Here is a 17,469-nt window from a genome sequence, read left to right as displayed (position 1 = left end):
ATGGCGGTTCGGCTCTAAATGAGTGTTTTGCTACACTGTAACCATGACAACGACGGTGCCCCAATGACACGGTTGATGCTGTTGTGCGCACGCTGTGGAAGAAGACAGTGGCAGGACACTAACAACGAGAATCCTTTTGGCACCAGTACCTGAGCCCAACACACCGTCGCCACAGATGGACTCGGCGTCCATCGCTAGTCGCAGCCCTAGTTCAAACATGGGAGCAACCTGGACACAGCATGCACGAATCCATCGTCTGCATTCTGCTGGTGCGCCGCCGGATCCTGAACTGTTAGCAAGGTCAGCGCTGTCAGCGATGCACTTAGAAGGAAACCAAAGCTGGGAAAGAGGGGCCATTACTGGCCGTAAAGAGCAGAGAGCCACAGACAGACTCCTCATCAACACACACACACACACAAGTATAATGTCTTGGCATTCACACACAAGACAGAACACATATAGCCACCTCTCCCTTCAAATGCCAAGAGGCGCTACAGGGTTAAAATAAATATGAATGTGTTCAATGAATTTTTTAAAATGCATTCTCCAAAAAAAGGTTTCAGACTGGTACAAAAAAAAAGTTCCATGACCTCCCTTTTTAACTCCTCCTCCTCCTCCTCCTCCTCCTCCCTTTTTAACTCCTCCTCCTCACACCCGAGAAGTCACCTCACGACCGGACCAAGACTGTTTAGCTGGAATAACCCGGCGTCAAATTCCCGCACTGACAAACATCCCGCTAGCTAAAGACTGTAAACCGCGCCCAACCCCCGGGTGCTGTGGCTGAGCCTGACCTCTGACCTCCATCTCCCGCGAGACAAGAGCCAAAGAGAATTTCTCCACGGGGATCAATAAAGTATCATTCTTTCGTGGCAGAGAAAACTCAATCTTCCCCAGTGATTGGCCTCAATTATCGCTTCCAACCGGTGGCGAGGAAGGAGCATCGTCAAAGAGGCAGATTAGATGAAATTGAAGTGGTCTCTCTCGGACGGAGGGGCTGCATGTACGTGGGCTTTATCATTTGAGATTTCTATGGATTTGCCAATGGCAACGTTCCCCTCCCCCCTCGTTGTGGAAGCTTTACGGTTATACGATGTGTTTGTGTTTATTGTCTGTGAGCAGGTACGGCCGTGTCCTTGTCTTTCGCACAAAGTTTATAGCTCCCGTGTGCCATTGGATTGGACGGCTGGATGGACGGCCACATAACCACGTCCCTGGTGTGAATCAATAGAAGTGGACATGTGTGTGTGCGTTTCTACGTGACCTTCCCTCGTGGCCCGGCTCTCAGTCTTCATCAGCGCGTCAGGTCGGCTTGTCATGTAGAAGTGGCAGGGGTGGAGTCGGGGCGGAGGGGAGGGAGGGAGGGAGGGAAGGGGGGCGGGGGCAGGTGGTGGAGTCGACCTGGTTTATTTCCCTTTTTCATGCGAGCAAGCGCACGGCGGCAATGATGAGCCTGACGTGTCGCCGAGGCAACGGGCGCCACCATCCATTATTCATCTGGGCGACAGACTGATAAACGTGGTTAAATGAGGAGGAACAACGGCAGCGAGGAATCAATGAAAGAGACATCGGGAAGCCGGCGACACGAGCAGCTTGCCGAGGAGCGTATTGATCTGCGAGATAAACAACGGGGTTGGGACTCGGGGTCAAAGGGGAGCAGCTCTCATCCTTGGGATGAGTATGGTGGCGAAAAAGGGGGCTCGGGTCAGACCAGGTGTTGCGGCTCCGCGGGAATCAACACACGTGCGTAGCGCGTCCAACCTCCCATCCAAAGTCTAGCATGTCATGCCAAATTCACACAATCTGCACGAGACAGCAGGCGGAAGAATTATTGTACCGTTGCTACGGTAACACCTCGTATGCAGAAAGGAGAAGGGAAAAAAACGTGGTATGAAAAATGGTGTTTTGTGAGGTTTCAATTGGAAAGCCATTCTGGTGTCGGGGGTGAGAGGCGGCGAAAGGAAAGATGAAACAGATTGACGTTGAAAGGGGGGGGGGAGAAAAGAGACTCAGAGATACAGCGGAGAGGGGGGGGAGGTTTCACTCGCAGCAATTTGCAGCAGTGCTTTAGACAATTTGGGTCACTTCTGTCACTGTATTTCTATAAGGCGAGCAGAGGCGCCTCATCTGCCATTCATTTCATTTTCATTCCGACACCTGCGAGTTATTTGCATTCTGTCAGTTCTTCCTCTCCCTCTCATTTCTCCGCATGCCGCCACATTTCCCGGACGATGACCGAGACGATGACCGAGGGGCCACTCCAGCCCCCACTCTCAGATTTCCACTTACACTTTCACCCCCCCCCACACACATTTCTTGATCAAATCCAAATCCTTGCCATTTGACCCCTGCGAGCTCTTTGTGTCTCCCCTGGGACCAGGGGCCCGATCGCATGTCTCAACAGCGACAAATGACCCCGGGGGGAGATCGGCCGCTCTGATTGGTCCTCGTGGCGGAGAGCGGACGCAGAGCAACAGCGCCTTCTTACGAGGGCATCGCTGGCACGTCATACTGTGCTGTCGAATTAAGAATCAACTTCGGCATCCAGTTAGAATGAAACCCACGACCAATTTTGTCACAAGGAATGAGTGTGAAAAGGAAAAATGTCTGGGCTGCTCCGTCATGAGAAATACACCACAGCAAGAGAAGAGGAGGAGAGGGTTTTAGACAGGCTGGAATTTAAATTTCACAACGCATCCATATGCATGAGGTTTTTAAACAGCCGTATGCTATCGTTACGTTCCCCCAGAATGTCAGAGAGGAAACCCTCTTTGAAACCTGCACGCAGCACTCGATGCTTACCGATTAGGCCGGTGTGTGAGGCTTCATACCGAAGGGATACAAGAGAAAATCAGCGAGTCCCACTTTCTTCTGAGGGAACACTTGTCCGCCGCTGTTTGCCAGACACCATTTCACTCCAGTGGAAATCCTGGAATTTCAAAATATATATATATATATATAAAAATATATGGGAGATTCTCCAATTACATGTGCCTGTCCCTCTTGACACATTTCCCCAGCTTTTTTTCCCTTACCCAGTGAGTTCTACTATTGGTCCGTGAAACACCGGTTTGTGAGGTGAAAAGGGTTGAGTCCTGCATTATAGGACCTACTATAGAATCTACTCGAAGTATGGAGCTGTGGGTTTTTTTCATTATGAGGTTGCCAGGATACAAGAAAAAGTCCATCACATGACCCTCTATAAAAACATTTTTCTGGTATATTTTAAACAAACTCAAACGTTGAATGTTTTCCGTAAGGGGAAACCAGTGAGCTCTAGAGCTGTTTGATTCATAACTTAAATAATTTGCTCTACTTAAGTATACTATGGTTTTGTTTGGCTCCTAACTGATCCCATCGCTTGGTATTTACATCTTTTGTCAAACTACTACTTCCAGGTTGAGTAATGTACTTTCCCTCTGCACTAAATTGATGATTAATTGGTCATCAAAATCTTGCTCCTTGGCAAACGGCTAATCAAGCCACTATGATTTCAACAATTTACCTTTGCTTAAAAGTTTTTCAAACATGAACGTGTGTGCGTGTCGTTACGCATCACGCCTCCAGCAGCTTTAAGATCATTTAAAGATGTGCACTGTGCGTGTGCTGTGGGGCTGCAGATATCCGGTGACAGAGAATCTAGGGCAAACCCCTTAAGTGGAGAGATGGGGAGAGAGGGGGGAGTGGGGGGAGATCATCGGAGCCATTACTGTGTGATAAATGATTTGCTAGCTGCTGAGGTGCCCTGAGGGAGACTGTGGGGCAGACTGTGTGTGTGTGTGTGTGTGTGTGTGTGTGTGTGTGTGTGTGTATGTGTATGGGAGGGGGGGTAAACCTGTGGCTTACTTCTGTCAAGATCCTGTGGCACCCACGTCCCGCTAATGCAATCTGCTTCATTACGAGGGGCGAGGTGGGCTGAAGATCCAACCACACACGCACACAACCACACTTTACACACACACAATCTCACACACTCACAGTGTAAAGGCAATCCCATCCGAGGGGGGGGGGGAGAAGGAGCAGCAGCCAGGGCCGAGCTTAGAGGAGGAGGAAAATTAAGAGTAGAGTTGAAAGAGGAGTGGTGGGTGGAGGGAGGGGGGGAGGGCAGAAGAAGCGTGCGCTTTAAGAGGTGCGACAGTTGAGTCGGAGAAAAAATAAAGAGATTTAGATTTAGAAATGGATGTTGTTAGATTTTAAAAGCTTGAATGAACAGAGCGGAGTGGAGAGAGGGAAAGAGGCAGAACGAGAGAAAGCACGGGGGAGCTCGAATGACAGCCAGGAGTCAGAGGGGTGAGCGTGAGGGGGAGTCGGCGAGGGTGTAATGGCTGGTATGGAGAGGCGCGAGCAGCTCCTGCCAAGAGAGAGGAAGAACCGGCGAGGGAGAAGAGGGAGAGAAACTGAGCAGCGTAACCCTCAAGACCCCGCTGTCTGCAAAGCTGTGTGTGCGTGTGTGCATGAGGCAATGTGTGTGTCTGTGGTGCACGCTGCGCTGGCAGGTCTGAGAGTTGTGGTGTCGGGCTCCTCAGCTTCTTCTGGAGGGGGGGGGGGGGACCTAGCAGTCGGCTTCCACCTCTGGATGAAGCCCAGCAGGTGAGGCACAGCTGGATGAGCTCCGGCTTGTGTCTTTAAACTGTGTCAAAGTCGAACAATGTGTGGGTTAACAGACGGATTCATTTAATCATCAACCCTATTCTGTTGGTTAGCCAACCACATGAATTGCTGCCTGCCCGCTGTTGCACTGACCTTCTAGCATTCTGCTTTTTTTTTTTTTTCTTCTACTTCAGCAAAGTGTGTTTTAGCAGTTAAGACGGCACAAGGAACCACGGTCACAAATCATCTGCAGCGGTGCACGCTGAGGTGAACTAGAAGCACTTTAGACAGAGAGTAGTAGCCGTTGATCATTACGCCAACAGGTACTAGTATATATGCAAGATTCTGACAGTATGCCGGTATATAAATGCATCTCTGGTCTCTCGTTGGTCCTGCGGCATCACTTTTCATGTAGTGACAGTTACTTCTTCTTCGGGTGGGGTAATTTTATAAAGGTACAACTATTAGTGTTACAAATTGTTTCACTCGGTTGAAGAGCGTTTGTTTCGGGTTATTCATTGTTGTTATAAAGTTATAACCGGGACTCAATCTCAATACACGTAAGACACATAGCTCCATTCGCTGTGACACGATGAGGTGTCTAAACACACCTCCGTAACACGGCGTAACACCGGTGTGACGGTTCTGGGTGTACCGTTTCAACCGGTCTCTTCTTTACTACGTCCCTGCAGCGGGGTTGATCTTATAATGTTGACTCGTCGACCACCCCCGCCCTCCGTCGTCGATAAAGCCCACTGTTGCCTTTTAGCTTCTGCTTTGGCTCCGTTACGAAGGAAACAAAGCTGACAACCCCCAAAGACTGATCCTGATGCAGCTGATAAAGCCCCATTCACGGGGCTGAGCGTGTTTCCTTGTGCCGGCTCTCCGTCTAAAACTGGTAAAATAAAAAAAAGGGATACAATTTGAAGGGGGGGGGGATTAACAGACCAATGATTTGTAGGTAGAAAGGACGAAAACTGTGAAGAAAGGATTTGAAATCCTTCTTTTTCTCCGGTGATTCTGCCTCTGCTGTTTCCTAACGTCGCTCTCCTATCGATCGGCGAATCAGTCGCCCGGCAGACGGGTAGGGCTCAGCGGCGAGCGGGCAAAGGGTGGAAGGGTCACGACAAAACAGTGCAGAATATTGAAAGGGACGATTAAGGCGGCACTTTCTGCTAAATGACAGGAAGAGGGGGAGGAAGCGCTGACGTACGACCGTCTCCCGGAGACTATGGGGCGCACAAAATGAATTCACCTGGAAATCAATTTTCATCACATCTATTTACAGACCGTCGATGGAGCGAGTGGCCGAGACCGAGAGAGGCTCTCATTTCCCCTTTCAATCCTCGCAGTGTTTTTCTTCCCTCTCTCAGTGTCCAAACCATTTCCACAGCAGAGTGCACCGGCCACGGAGAGACATCTGCAGTCGATCACGATAAACAGCCCGCGTTGCGACCATTTGTTTCCCTCAAACCCACAGAGGCGCTGGAGTAAAGGCTACAGCTGCTCAATCTCTGTGGAGCGTTGAATCATGGCGCGAGGAATGAAACCTGGTAGAGGCCAAAGCAGATGCTGATTCTTTCACGCCAATGTCCTCGCAGGCGCCGTCAAGTTTTAATTTTAGTCAACCATTGACTTCTGATCAGCTAAACTTTATACCAACGGTGAAATGATTCTTGCTAAGAGGTAAAAGCCTTGGATGGAGCATTTAGGCCTTCGCTTTAACAATGCAATTCTCCTCGGGAGCCCAAACTAATGAGACCAAAAAAAAGATTCAACCATTCAGGCTGTTGGCAAAGAGGAGACCGCTTCTATCGGAAAAGGCACGACGCCAAAATAAAAGCGCCTGCCCTTTTGTAAACCAAGTGGAGTGGTTGATTGAGGGGAGAACGCTTGAAGAGCATCAGGTTTGCTGCTTGTTTAAAAAGCTAAAGAGCTCCTCTTATTCTAACAAGAGCAACGCCCACCGTCCCTCATTCTCCATCCAAGGATCCAATTGCTCCAGTTTCCCCCCGCCGAGTCCTCGTTATCAGCCAAAGAAAACAGCGCCGTGTGTGTGTGTGTGTGTGTGTGTGTGTGTGTGTGCGGAGAGGTTGGACGGCAGCAGAGGAAGGAGATGAAGCAAAGGAAGGCGAAGTGATGGGTGTGACTGAAGAGCGGGGGAGTCTGCGTGGGGGGGGGCGCCGTCAGGCTTTTTAGGTCAGCGTAAATGTTTAATGCTTTATGCTGATGAGCTGACGCTCTATCTGGTTCTGCACTCGGCGCCGCCCGCACAGAGCCCCCCCCCCCTCCACCGCATTTGCAGGCGTGAGCCTCCCCGCTCCCGAGCACCCCCCCACCCCCCCGCTTAAGACTCTCTGCGACCTCTCGGCATGCCAATTAAGCAGGTGTGTGACAAGCTGGTCAAAGTTCCAATTAGGCCAATCTACCTCTGCTACGTGTCCATCTCCCCGCCGCTTCACCAGCAGCAGGTCCCGGCCGGTATCCATCACTCCCAGTTATCCCAGTTGCGGCACCACAGCGAGTCCAAGTAATGTAACTCTAATAGGCTCACTTTAACAAGCGGTGCGAAGGCGGAGACAAACCTTTCTGCTCTGAGCACACGTCGTTATTTAGCCCAGGGTGCACATGGTAACTGAGAGCGTGCAACAGTAACGCGGCACATTACGAAAGTGGGAGATGGATTAGCGTTGGGCAACAGGGAGGAAGACTTGCAGAGATTTGCGAAGAATCCCCAAGATGGTCTGTTTATCTTATCAATTAGGGGACCATTATCTTTTTGGAGAAATGAGAAATCGCTCGCTGGGGGGGGCGTCGGGGGGAGCAATCACCTTGTAAATAAGGAACGTCTTAGATCCCTGAACCAATTTATTCAATTTACCATACAATGAATAATAGCTTAATTCTGGTGATAATGGGAGCAGACGCTTGAGGAAATTAAAATGGCGTTTCCAGTGACCCCACGAGGGTGTCTTGTGAATAACAGGTGGACGAATTATCTCAACGACAAAAACGGCTTGGTTTTGCCAATATGATGAACAATAATTTCACTGGTGGAGTTGTGGACGCATTATTTTCCAACACCTACTCATTAGGAATTCAGCGGACGCCTGGCGTTAGTGGCTTTTAGATGCTGCCTCCCACACCCCACTCGATGGGGCATGCGTTCCATTAAAGCAAAAGTATTTTGCATGCTTACAGTTTACTCATAAAGCCCAGCATGTTTGGCGCCGAGGCGAAGAAAGGGGAAGAAAGGCCCGCTTTGTGGCACAAAGGAGATGGAAGGCATCACACAAGCGAGCGGGCGCGGCCTCTTTGGGCTTCGTCTGATCTCGCTCGGGTATTTCTTTTATTGTCCGAAAAGTCAAAAGAAGATCTATCCCCCCCCCCCCCCCCCCCCTCCAGCCGACAGTGATGTCTGTGGAGGTTCAGCAGCTCGGCAGGCCCTCCAGCGCTGCCTGGTGAGACGCTGGGTGTGGCCTGGATTCACACAAAGACCCCAGTGGGTCAACGCCCGAGGAGACCGTCTGTGCACGTGGATGAATGGATATTTAGAAAATCTGGGTTATCACCCCCATGAAAAAAACAATTGATGACATATATATTTCTGCAAAAGTATATCCAATGATTCGGAGCGAAGGCCATTTGCACATGGCTACCCATTTGAACGCCGTGGGGGCTGAGACTAACCTTGTGCCCCCTGACACTTTAAGCCCCCCCACTCCTCCGTCTGAAACCACAGCTGGCACCATCGCTTTTATCTCCCATTTTTCTCACCAATGCAACACCAAATCCTTGCATCAGGGGCATCTGGGCTAATGGAGACCTCACCCCGTGTCTCTCCCATGAGGCCGTCTGTCCGGAGGAGGAAATGGGGTCTGACGAGGGGGGAGGGAGGAGGGGGGAGGGAGGATGGCGTGTGTTGTAATGGGACGGAGTAAGAATTCTTGGTTCAGCACAGCGGTGGCCTCTTAATCTGTAGATGGAGAGGGTGGGGTGTGGGGAGGCCACGCACACCAGACGGGTCAGCCCCCCCCCTTCACTTGTATGTACCTACTTAGCAAGCCGCTAGGCACGTGCACACCCTTCACTGCGGCCTTCTGCATATACAGTATGTGCGATCAAGGGTGAAATAGATTATATTACCATAACCCCCACCCCCCCCATGACCCACCGGGTTGTGGTGGAGGCGCTGCCCTTGGCAACCCAACCCGAGCAGCGCACCACAACGTGGGAGCAGACTCGCCGCGATGACGAGAGCCGATGCAACAGCAGCTCAAGTGACGGATTAAATATGGATGTGCATGAACCGCCGCCCTCCTTTCATTGTTCTCCTTCCTGCTGAAGGTTCGCCACGTGATGTGCTGATAACAATCGTGGTTCGTATCCACCTCACGGCCTCCCCGCTCTCATTCCTCATTCCTGTCACTTTTGGTTGTGTTATTACTTTCTGAAGAGCAGACAACCGTAAAAAAAACAAGAACAAAACAAACCTCTGCGGCAGAATATTTCTGCCTGACGGTTGTTTATCGTGAAAATAAAGTATTTATTTGAATGAAAATGGCCTCAGTATGGCGTGACCCCAGAGGGGAGCAGGAGAGGGGTTCGAGCGGGGGGGAGTGGGGGGCTGAGGCCTGGTTTGGACTCTACAAACACATGGAATTAAGAGGAGGAGGAGGCGGAGGAGGAAGAAGTGGCGGCAATCAGCTGGTGTAGTCAACTGCCGTCTCTAACCTCCGTGTTGGAGCATTTGCGCCCCCTAGTGTAACTACTTATCCTTGCATCCCCAAACGGAAAACGTCTGCGAGAGCAGCTTTCTCTCCCTTTGACACAGCACCGCTGCACAGGTTAAGGTGGAACAATCTAAATGACTGGGGAATTAGGCACTGTGAGCCCAGCAGGCCGACCCCGGCTTCCCTCTCAACATGTCCAGCTCCTTCTGGGGAAACCCGAGGCCTCCCCCCCGGGTCTCCTACCTTTTGGGTGTGCCTGCAAATCCTCCAGGTTAGACGCCTGAACCACCTCTGAGCTGACTCCTTTCCACACGCTTCATTCGGTAACCCCAAATTTGTAACGCTTCTTTGTTGAAAGAAATGAACACATGGAAAGACAGAGGTGCTCCCTCGCAACGATGAAAGGGAAACAAAGTGTCCCTGACCGAGAGCAAAGTCACCCCACTTATCTAATTGTTATTATTCTCTTCTTCTCTTTTTCTGACAAAAAGCAACTTTAGGTCAACCAGGAAACAAGTAAGTGGACGACTTACATGGAGAAGATTGAAAATAGAAATTTCCGGGAAAATGGAACAATAAAGCTGGCGCCACCTGCTTTAATGACCCACAGCAACAAAAAGTAAATAAATTGAGAAACACTGTGAATTACGTTTGGAATATCCAAAGTAAACAACGTGCATGCTGGAGATAACCAGGCGAATAAATCCTAAATGTGTTTAGTTTAGTTTACTACAGCCCTGCGGATGCATGGTTGGTAATATGCAGCAGGCCGCCATGAGATGGCAGCAGATGCAAAGAGCTGGTCCATTCTGTCCTCCTCCACAGGTGGTGCAAGAGACTCTCCATCCCTGCACAGACCTCCATCTCATTCCTGACATCAACTAGACTCATGAAGTCATTCTTACACATAGTGGGAAACCCATGAAGTTCATTACCTGAGTGCAGCTTTCATTATAAATACATGTGCTCCATCCATGACATTTGGATGCACAAGCAGGAAATTGTCAATATTACATCTAATATAGATTTACACCATCAATCAAGACACATTCAGTCAGGCTAATTTTATGTCCAAATGAAACATGCAGGACTTATACTAGTAGAATATATAGCAAGCTGTATTTATTTCTTGCAGACGAGAAAGTCAGTTAATTATCATATAAAGCGTGAAGGTAAAGCAGAGGCCGGCAGAGGGACCCGGCAGGTGTAGCACTTGGGAGCGGCTCACGTCGTGTAGATGTGGCCTCGGGCTGCACTTACAGCCAGACGCAGGCGGTGACACAGCAGGCCGGAATATCCCACACTAATGAACCGGGACACAAAGTTCGACGTAGCCTTGGAGATAAGAGTGTACATGTGGGTCAGAAACCAGTGTGAGGGGAGTAAACGCAGCTGAGGTGCTTCAGCAGGGGGGGGGGGGGGGGGGAGTGGCCTGGATCGCGCCGAGGACTCTTGGTCGTGTTCCAACCCAGTCAATTAAGTTACAGCCCTCTGTGTGTGTGTGTGTGTGTGTGTGTGTGTGTGTGTGTGTGAGAGAGAGATATTCCTTCCCAATAAGGAAGAGAGGAGCATAACCCTGACAAAGCAGCCAAGCAGACAGACACTTAGCAGCAGTCTTCATAGCTGCCAAAAATTCTTTGCAGCCCAACAAACTTGCCCCATGGCAACAATAATCCTCGAGTCGTAGCGGAGCGCGGCTGCTAGGCAGCAGGCGCGCGCTTGCAGTACTTTATATTGACAAAGGCCCTTGAAGTTCCACTAAGGTAAACGGTCGTTTTGACATAGAGACTTGGTGCTTGGTGCTACAATGCTTAGTCTCGCATAAAGTGGTACCAGCCCACAGCGGCGGCTGCCAGAGGAACGCCCAAACGATGCACATCTTCGCACAATGCTGATGAGTGTTGTTTAAAAAACATGAAGGATGCTGACATTTTATTTCCTTTGTAAGTATTTTTTTAGTTAAACATCTGCTTAGCGGGAAGTTGCGGTCGTGGGGATGAAGAGCCACTCAGCTCTCCTCCCACTTGGTTTTGATGTCACAGCTGACAGCAACATAATTCCGGCCTGTTGAGATCTCGTCCTTCATGGCTCTGCCAGTGTGTTAACTTCCGCTGTCTGTTAGAGTGACATCAGCCGTGTTATGTCGAAAAACACATTGGCTGGGGGAATATGACATTATTGGCAACATGTGAGAGAATCCCTCGCCGATTTTGACAGGACTTTCTGGTCGTTAGAGTGCTGACAGACCCGCCTTTTCTTCACGGCACTGAACATATGCTGCTGAGAACATACACTCACTGTACACGCCTCGCTTTGTCACACACACACGCGTGTGTGGGACGATGATCCTCACATTTACTGACGGATTTGAAGGACGCGCGCCGAAGGGAAGGCGCAGGAGAGTTAACCTCATTACGACGCAAACTTTTGAGACATGCTTTCAATTTGGAGTCTTGATTTATTCCAGTACAAAAATATATACTTTTGCTATACACACGATAATGTTGACAACATCCTGATCTGTGGTTCGGCGGGCAAATTACAATTCTTGCATCTCCCGGATGAAATACACGACCAAAGAGGAGCTCTCAGAGGAAATATCTGTGTTTCCAAAGGTTAAATAACTCGGACAACACGGACTGAAGGTTTCCTGATAAACGAGGATGTCACCGAACCAAGGCTGGGAGCGGGGGGGGGGACGGGGGGCTCGCTCTGAGCTCAGGGAAAGCGGCAGAGAGGAAGCTAAGCGGGAGAATGAGTGAAAGGGAAAAGACGAGGAGGGGGGCGGGGGGGGGCGCGTTGGCAACACGTTGGCTGCTGCTTGCATGGCACCAACCACGAAATGGAGAATCTCCACTTGGCTCAGAGGACGATTTAAAAGGCTTCGACCAACGGGAACGATTTGGCGAGTGTCTTTTTAAACTTCCAGAAGAAGAAACAAGTGTGATGAAATGAGCGGCCTGGCTTCTCAGATGGACACATATCAGGAGCTGTCCCTGCATCAAGGTCACGGCCGAGCCTGTTCACACTATTCAGAGATTCTCTCTATTCCCAGAGCGAGCCTCCGACTCCTTCCGTCATTTACCTTCAACCCCTGGAAGTTGAGCTCCTCTGAATTAAACAACAGCCTTTTAAGGCGGCGAAGAGACATAAGAAAAGAGCCTCAGATAAAAGAGTCTCGCTTCACCTCTGTTCCTCAGACTGGCGGCTGTCAGCCGTCCCGTCCTCGGAGAAGACGAGGGGACGTGAAGGATTCGTGTGTCGGGGCCACTACTACCCGGCTGGTACACACGGCTTATCAGTTAATGTGGATGACACCTGCCCTCCCCGGAACAGACGGCTGAAGAGGGGCCGTAAGACCCCCACCCCGAGGGCTGCACACGCTGACCTCCCTAACCACACAGCAGATAATTGCAACCCCCCCGTCCCCCCCCCTCGCCTTTATTAAAAAGGCTCATAATAGGGTTCAGGCCCCGGGAAAAAAAGGAGAGGGGAGCGCTGGAGCAGACAAGTGGAACCATCGGCCTTTGATGGGAGGGGGGGGGGGGACGTTTGTATAAGTCGGATTCACAGCGGCGCACACAAAAGACGTCCTCTCCACTGGCGGCGTTGTTAATGGTGCGTTGCTTTTGAAAAGGGGGCCAAAACTACCTGAGCCTTTGTCTCGCTCAACGGAAACGGTGTGTGGATGTGTGGGGGACGGGGGGGACGGGGGGGGGCGTTGTCACGCAATGAGACGGAGCACAGAGGGACTGACAATGCAGATGTAAAAAAGTTCTAAGTACACAACATAAACGAATGGAGGGGTGAAGGAACGAGTGAGAGGAGACGTTGGATGCGCGCTGCGCCCGACATGAGGGGGGGGGGGCGCGGCCGTGTGATACTCAGCGAGGGATCTTCTGTGTCCCCTCAACCCCACCTGGGCAAAGCGGCTTCAGCAGCAACACCGCCGCAGCTTTTCAGCGCTCTGCTGATCCCCTCCCCCCCATGCAGGTGCTTGTTTTCGCCTTAATGAGATCCCCGAGGAAGACGGGGGGGGGGGGGGCGAGCGGGTCGCGGGCTGCTGCGAGCGCCAGAGCCCTCGTAACCCCGCCATTGCGCGACCTTCGACCTCACCCCTGGCCCTGTCCCCGTCGCGTACTCCTTGGCGCCTCGCTTGCCGGTTGAGACCACACGCGCTCACGCACATGTGTGTGTGTGTGTGTGTGTGCGCTTTTTCAACAGGCAACCCGGCGCCGTGCAGCATTTGCCCGCGCTGCCGCTGTAGTAATTGGTACTATTAAACAAACCGAAGGCACAAGAGAACGTTTACGTGCACAGAGAAAAGGGTCGTCTATGAGCCTCTTTTGCATTTGAACTCTTCTGTGTTTAGAAATGAAATCGTGCAAAAACAAATCCCTCATTGTTCAAAACACCATGAAAGGGAATCCAGCCATCAGAAAAAGACAAGTATCATAGTTTTACATTCAAATTTTACTCTCAATAAGTGGCTGATCCAGCTATCTCCAAAACTATAATATTAATAATAAAGATGATGAACACTACAAAGTTAAAAACTAGAAAAAAGCATTGCTCCATAGCTCGTCCCTGCTCTGCAGGCAGCTTGATGCACATGAACCATTGCGGTGAGACGTTTACTGTGGCAGCCATAATTATACCACAGCAAAGGACATGCATAGAGAATGTATGACATGAGTCTACAACCCTTAATCATGTCAGCAAGTGCATGAAGTATATGAAAGGAAAGGAAGCAATTACAAAGATATGCTTCACGCATGCAACACGGGGACAGTGTATCCGGAAAGGAGCAATCTTCATAAGACTCACACCTCATAAATCATTCCCATACCTTATTAAATCAACCACCTGTGCACACTGTAAGAGCTCGGTATTAATCTTCACGTTCCTCGACTTATTGGATTATTATATATACATATTAACTGTACATATTACATATCATATCATTATATATCATATTATGTATGTATGCATAAAGGAAGAGCTTTAGATATTATCTGTTTGTTTTTTTTAATTTAATTTAAAAAAAGATTAAACCGGAAATCCCCATCACAGTTTACTCCTTTTTGTTCACAAAGTTGATTCAAACGCACCTGTTAGCAAACAGAAAAGGCATTAGTTTAAAAGATAGTTTGATGTGCTTACCTGCATTTATATATTTGTGTCCTTCAGTAGGCAGAGAAAGAGAGAAGAAAGGGAAGTGAGCGACACAAAAGCACACAAGACTCACAGAACCAGAAAATGTTTACAACTTAGGATTGCTTGGACGGAGAAACCAGGAATGGATGAGTGACAGGATGCGGATGAAGGGGGAGGAGTCTTTCACTTTAAAAAATATGCATGTCAAACTTTGAAAGGTGAAAACACCCCCCTGACAAAAAGTGTCTAGATATATATACATATATCGATATAGATCTGCAGCGTAGGGTAAATAGAAAGTGCCCGGATGAGCAAATGATGCGAGCTGCCCCCCCCCCACACACACACACACAACAAAGTCTCACCACAGACGTCTCCTTCATCCCTCTCCCCCTCTCACACACTGAGGCCAGTGGATCTGCTGTTTGCCCGGCTGATACAGATGGAGCTGTGTTGACAAGCCTCATCCATAAAAGATGCGCCGGGCCGGACAGAAACTGGGAGCTATTTACCGTAGAATAACACTCCCTCCATCGATTATTAACCAGGCACACATGGGGACACCTCCTCTGTCCAGGACCTGCGTGGCCACTGAACCAGATCCCTCAGCACAGAGATGCATATTGTCGTGTAGTCATGTGACATTAGTCTAAATGAAATTATGCTAAATTGCCTCTGTTTTAGCATTTTGAGAGTAAGATGACCTCTGCCGTGGAACTCCAACGGGTTCATCTGCACCGAACGTGTTGAATTAACTTTGATGAAGTGAGAACCCACTGTGAAAGCGAGCGGAGAACACAGCCCTAAATACACACCCTGCTTTATGGTTTATTTTACACAATTTGAACATCATGCTGTATTAAATAAGACTTGAAAATACCGATTGAGGTCACAGCCTTTTGTTCACAACGTGGAGTTAAGTGAGAAGAGGGGTCATTTTCTCATAAACCTCTATACAATCTGACCGCTTTCTTCCCTCGATAGCCGTCAGAAGGAATACAAGTGGAAGGAACTTCCCCATCGGCTTTACTTTTCAGGCCCGGAGACTGTGGTCGCCCGGGCGTGAGCCCGTCTCATTAAAACGTATTCCACCAACGCCCCAATAGCTGCCGACTGCTTAAAAAAAACACATCCACCATTTGTTCCACACAATAACCTCGCGGCCTGACAAAACAGGTGTTTTGATGGGTTAAATCCCGGGGCGGGTATTAGCAGAGTGTCAGCTCTCCTCCCCTGTTACTCCCTCTCAACCTGCTTTCTCTGCCCTCGTTCTGATCCTCATTATTCCACACTGGGGTCTTTTGGGGGAGCAAACGGTCTATTATCCAAAGTTGGAGCTTAAGACAACTTAAAGCGCAGGGGGAGTGGCTATTTATTTGAGTTGAAAGGCAGAAAGTAGGAGTGTGTGTGTGTGTCTGGCCTGGCGTTCCCATATCACTTAGGCTAATGTGATTAAGGGCAAAGCGAGAGGGGGGAGTTCATTTAGCTTAGTGTGTGGGTTCCAAGTGATTCATGTCCGTGGGGCTTCGTAAGGGGGGGGGGGCGGTCACAGGACTTCCTGTGACACACACACACACACGTATGCACATCTAATAAAGATAGGTGTGTAAGCTTGATTTCAGCACCAACAAATAAGTGTGCGCATAGTAACGCACTATATTTGCATTAATGCGGCTCCAAACCCCCTCTTGTATGATTCTCCCCCACTTGTTTGTTCGATTGTGGTATTTTATCCGACTAGTATAACAGAAGCTATGACAACCCTTAGCATGAAACACTACCTTTCATCATGGGGAGTACAAAGTGTTTTCTGTAACCAAGCAACCAACTGCATAAGCACACAAATGTGTTGCCTGTTTCCTTTTTTCTCTTCTTCTTTTTTAAAGCGCTTTTGTGGTCGGCGGTTTTTAAAAACAACAACGCATTAGTGTAGATGAAGCCTGTGAACGTGTGTGTGTGTGTGTGTGGTTCCGTGTGTTTGTGCATATGTCGGAGCAGGGCCTCAAACATGGCAGATGGACCCGTAGGACTCATTGCCACCCATATGCACGCATTAAACAGACAGCCAAAGCACGTGAAAGGCACCGAGCTCAGAGACAGCAGGACGCTTGTTCTCCGTACCGGGAACGTGAAGACGGACACGCAAGAAAAAACACGGCAAAATGTGTGTGTGTGTTTGTAACAGAGGAAGAGGTCTTTGTTTGCGACACAGTTGTATGCTGACTGCAATAAGAGACCCCCCCCCCAAAGATACAGCCACCTTTCAAAAGGGTCGACCCCCCCCCTAGCAAAAAAAAGGAAGGATTTTACAGTCAGGAAGAAAAATGTGTCCCCCCTCCCTCCCCCTCTTTGGCTCCCTGTGTTTCCACATTTGTCGAGGCTCCATCGGCCGTCTTCCACTCGGAAACCACTAGTGGGCATCGTCACGGGGGGACAAAAGAAGCCTTTTCAGATGTGTGGGAGCTTCAGAGGACGTATGAGAGCCTTGAACTGGAAAGGGGGGGGCGGGGGGGAGGGGGTGTTGGAAAGGACTTGGACACCAACTACTGCCTTTTCTCACACGCAGGACACTGTCCCGGCCGTGTCCAGCTGGGAGGTGTATACAGCCCTTTTACCGTCTCTTGAATAAATAGCGGGAGAGGAATGGGCCGGAGGGCACGACGAGAGAGGGGAGAGAAGGGTGCCTTTGGTACTTGTTTACCTCTCGCAACGCATCCTTCACGTCGCCCTGATTTACGTGGCCCTGGCAGACTTCGTCAAACAGCTGCGCGCCGGGAGGGGAAAAGGCAAAGTTCGCACTTGTTTATTGCCTTTGCGGGTGATTTGCCTCAGCCGTCTGGAAAGAGCCTTGAGTCACCTACTCCTCCTATCCTTAATTACTGCAAATCCATTGGTATTCATCTATTTTCTACATTCAGTGTCAGAGGCGGGTCGCATCAAGCTGCTGACTGTTACTAGGTGTGTGTGTGTGGCCGTGTCAGTGAAGAATTGA

At 49.7% G+C, this 17,469-nt stretch overlaps 1 protein-coding gene across 6 annotated transcripts in view; it reads right to left on the bottom strand.

The window, feature by feature from the left end:
• The window catches only part of agrn (agrin), a 186,194-nt gene that overhangs the window by 123,053 nt on the left and 45,672 nt on the right, over nt 1-17,469 (bottom strand). For 5 of the 6 annotated variants that reach the window (XM_078085414.1, XM_078085426.1, XM_078085431.1 and 2 more), the window contains exon 3: nt 14,484-14,504. The exons of the other annotated variant lie outside the window; for it this stretch is intronic. In XM_078085414.1, coding sequence (XP_077941540.1) covers nt 14,484-14,504 — 21 coding nt within the window. The remainder of the gene's footprint in view (nt 1-14,483; nt 14,505-17,469) is intronic. 6 annotated transcript variants of the gene reach the window in all.

The sequence above is a fragment of the Gasterosteus aculeatus genome, chromosome 2 (genome assembly GCF_964276395.1).
Source record: "Gasterosteus aculeatus chromosome 2, fGasAcu3.hap1.1, whole genome shotgun sequence".
Taxonomy (NCBI): domain Eukaryota; kingdom Metazoa; phylum Chordata; class Actinopteri; order Perciformes; family Gasterosteidae; genus Gasterosteus; species Gasterosteus aculeatus.
Note: the sequence above shows the minus strand (reverse complement) of the source record. Positions and strands in the feature narration are given on the sequence as shown.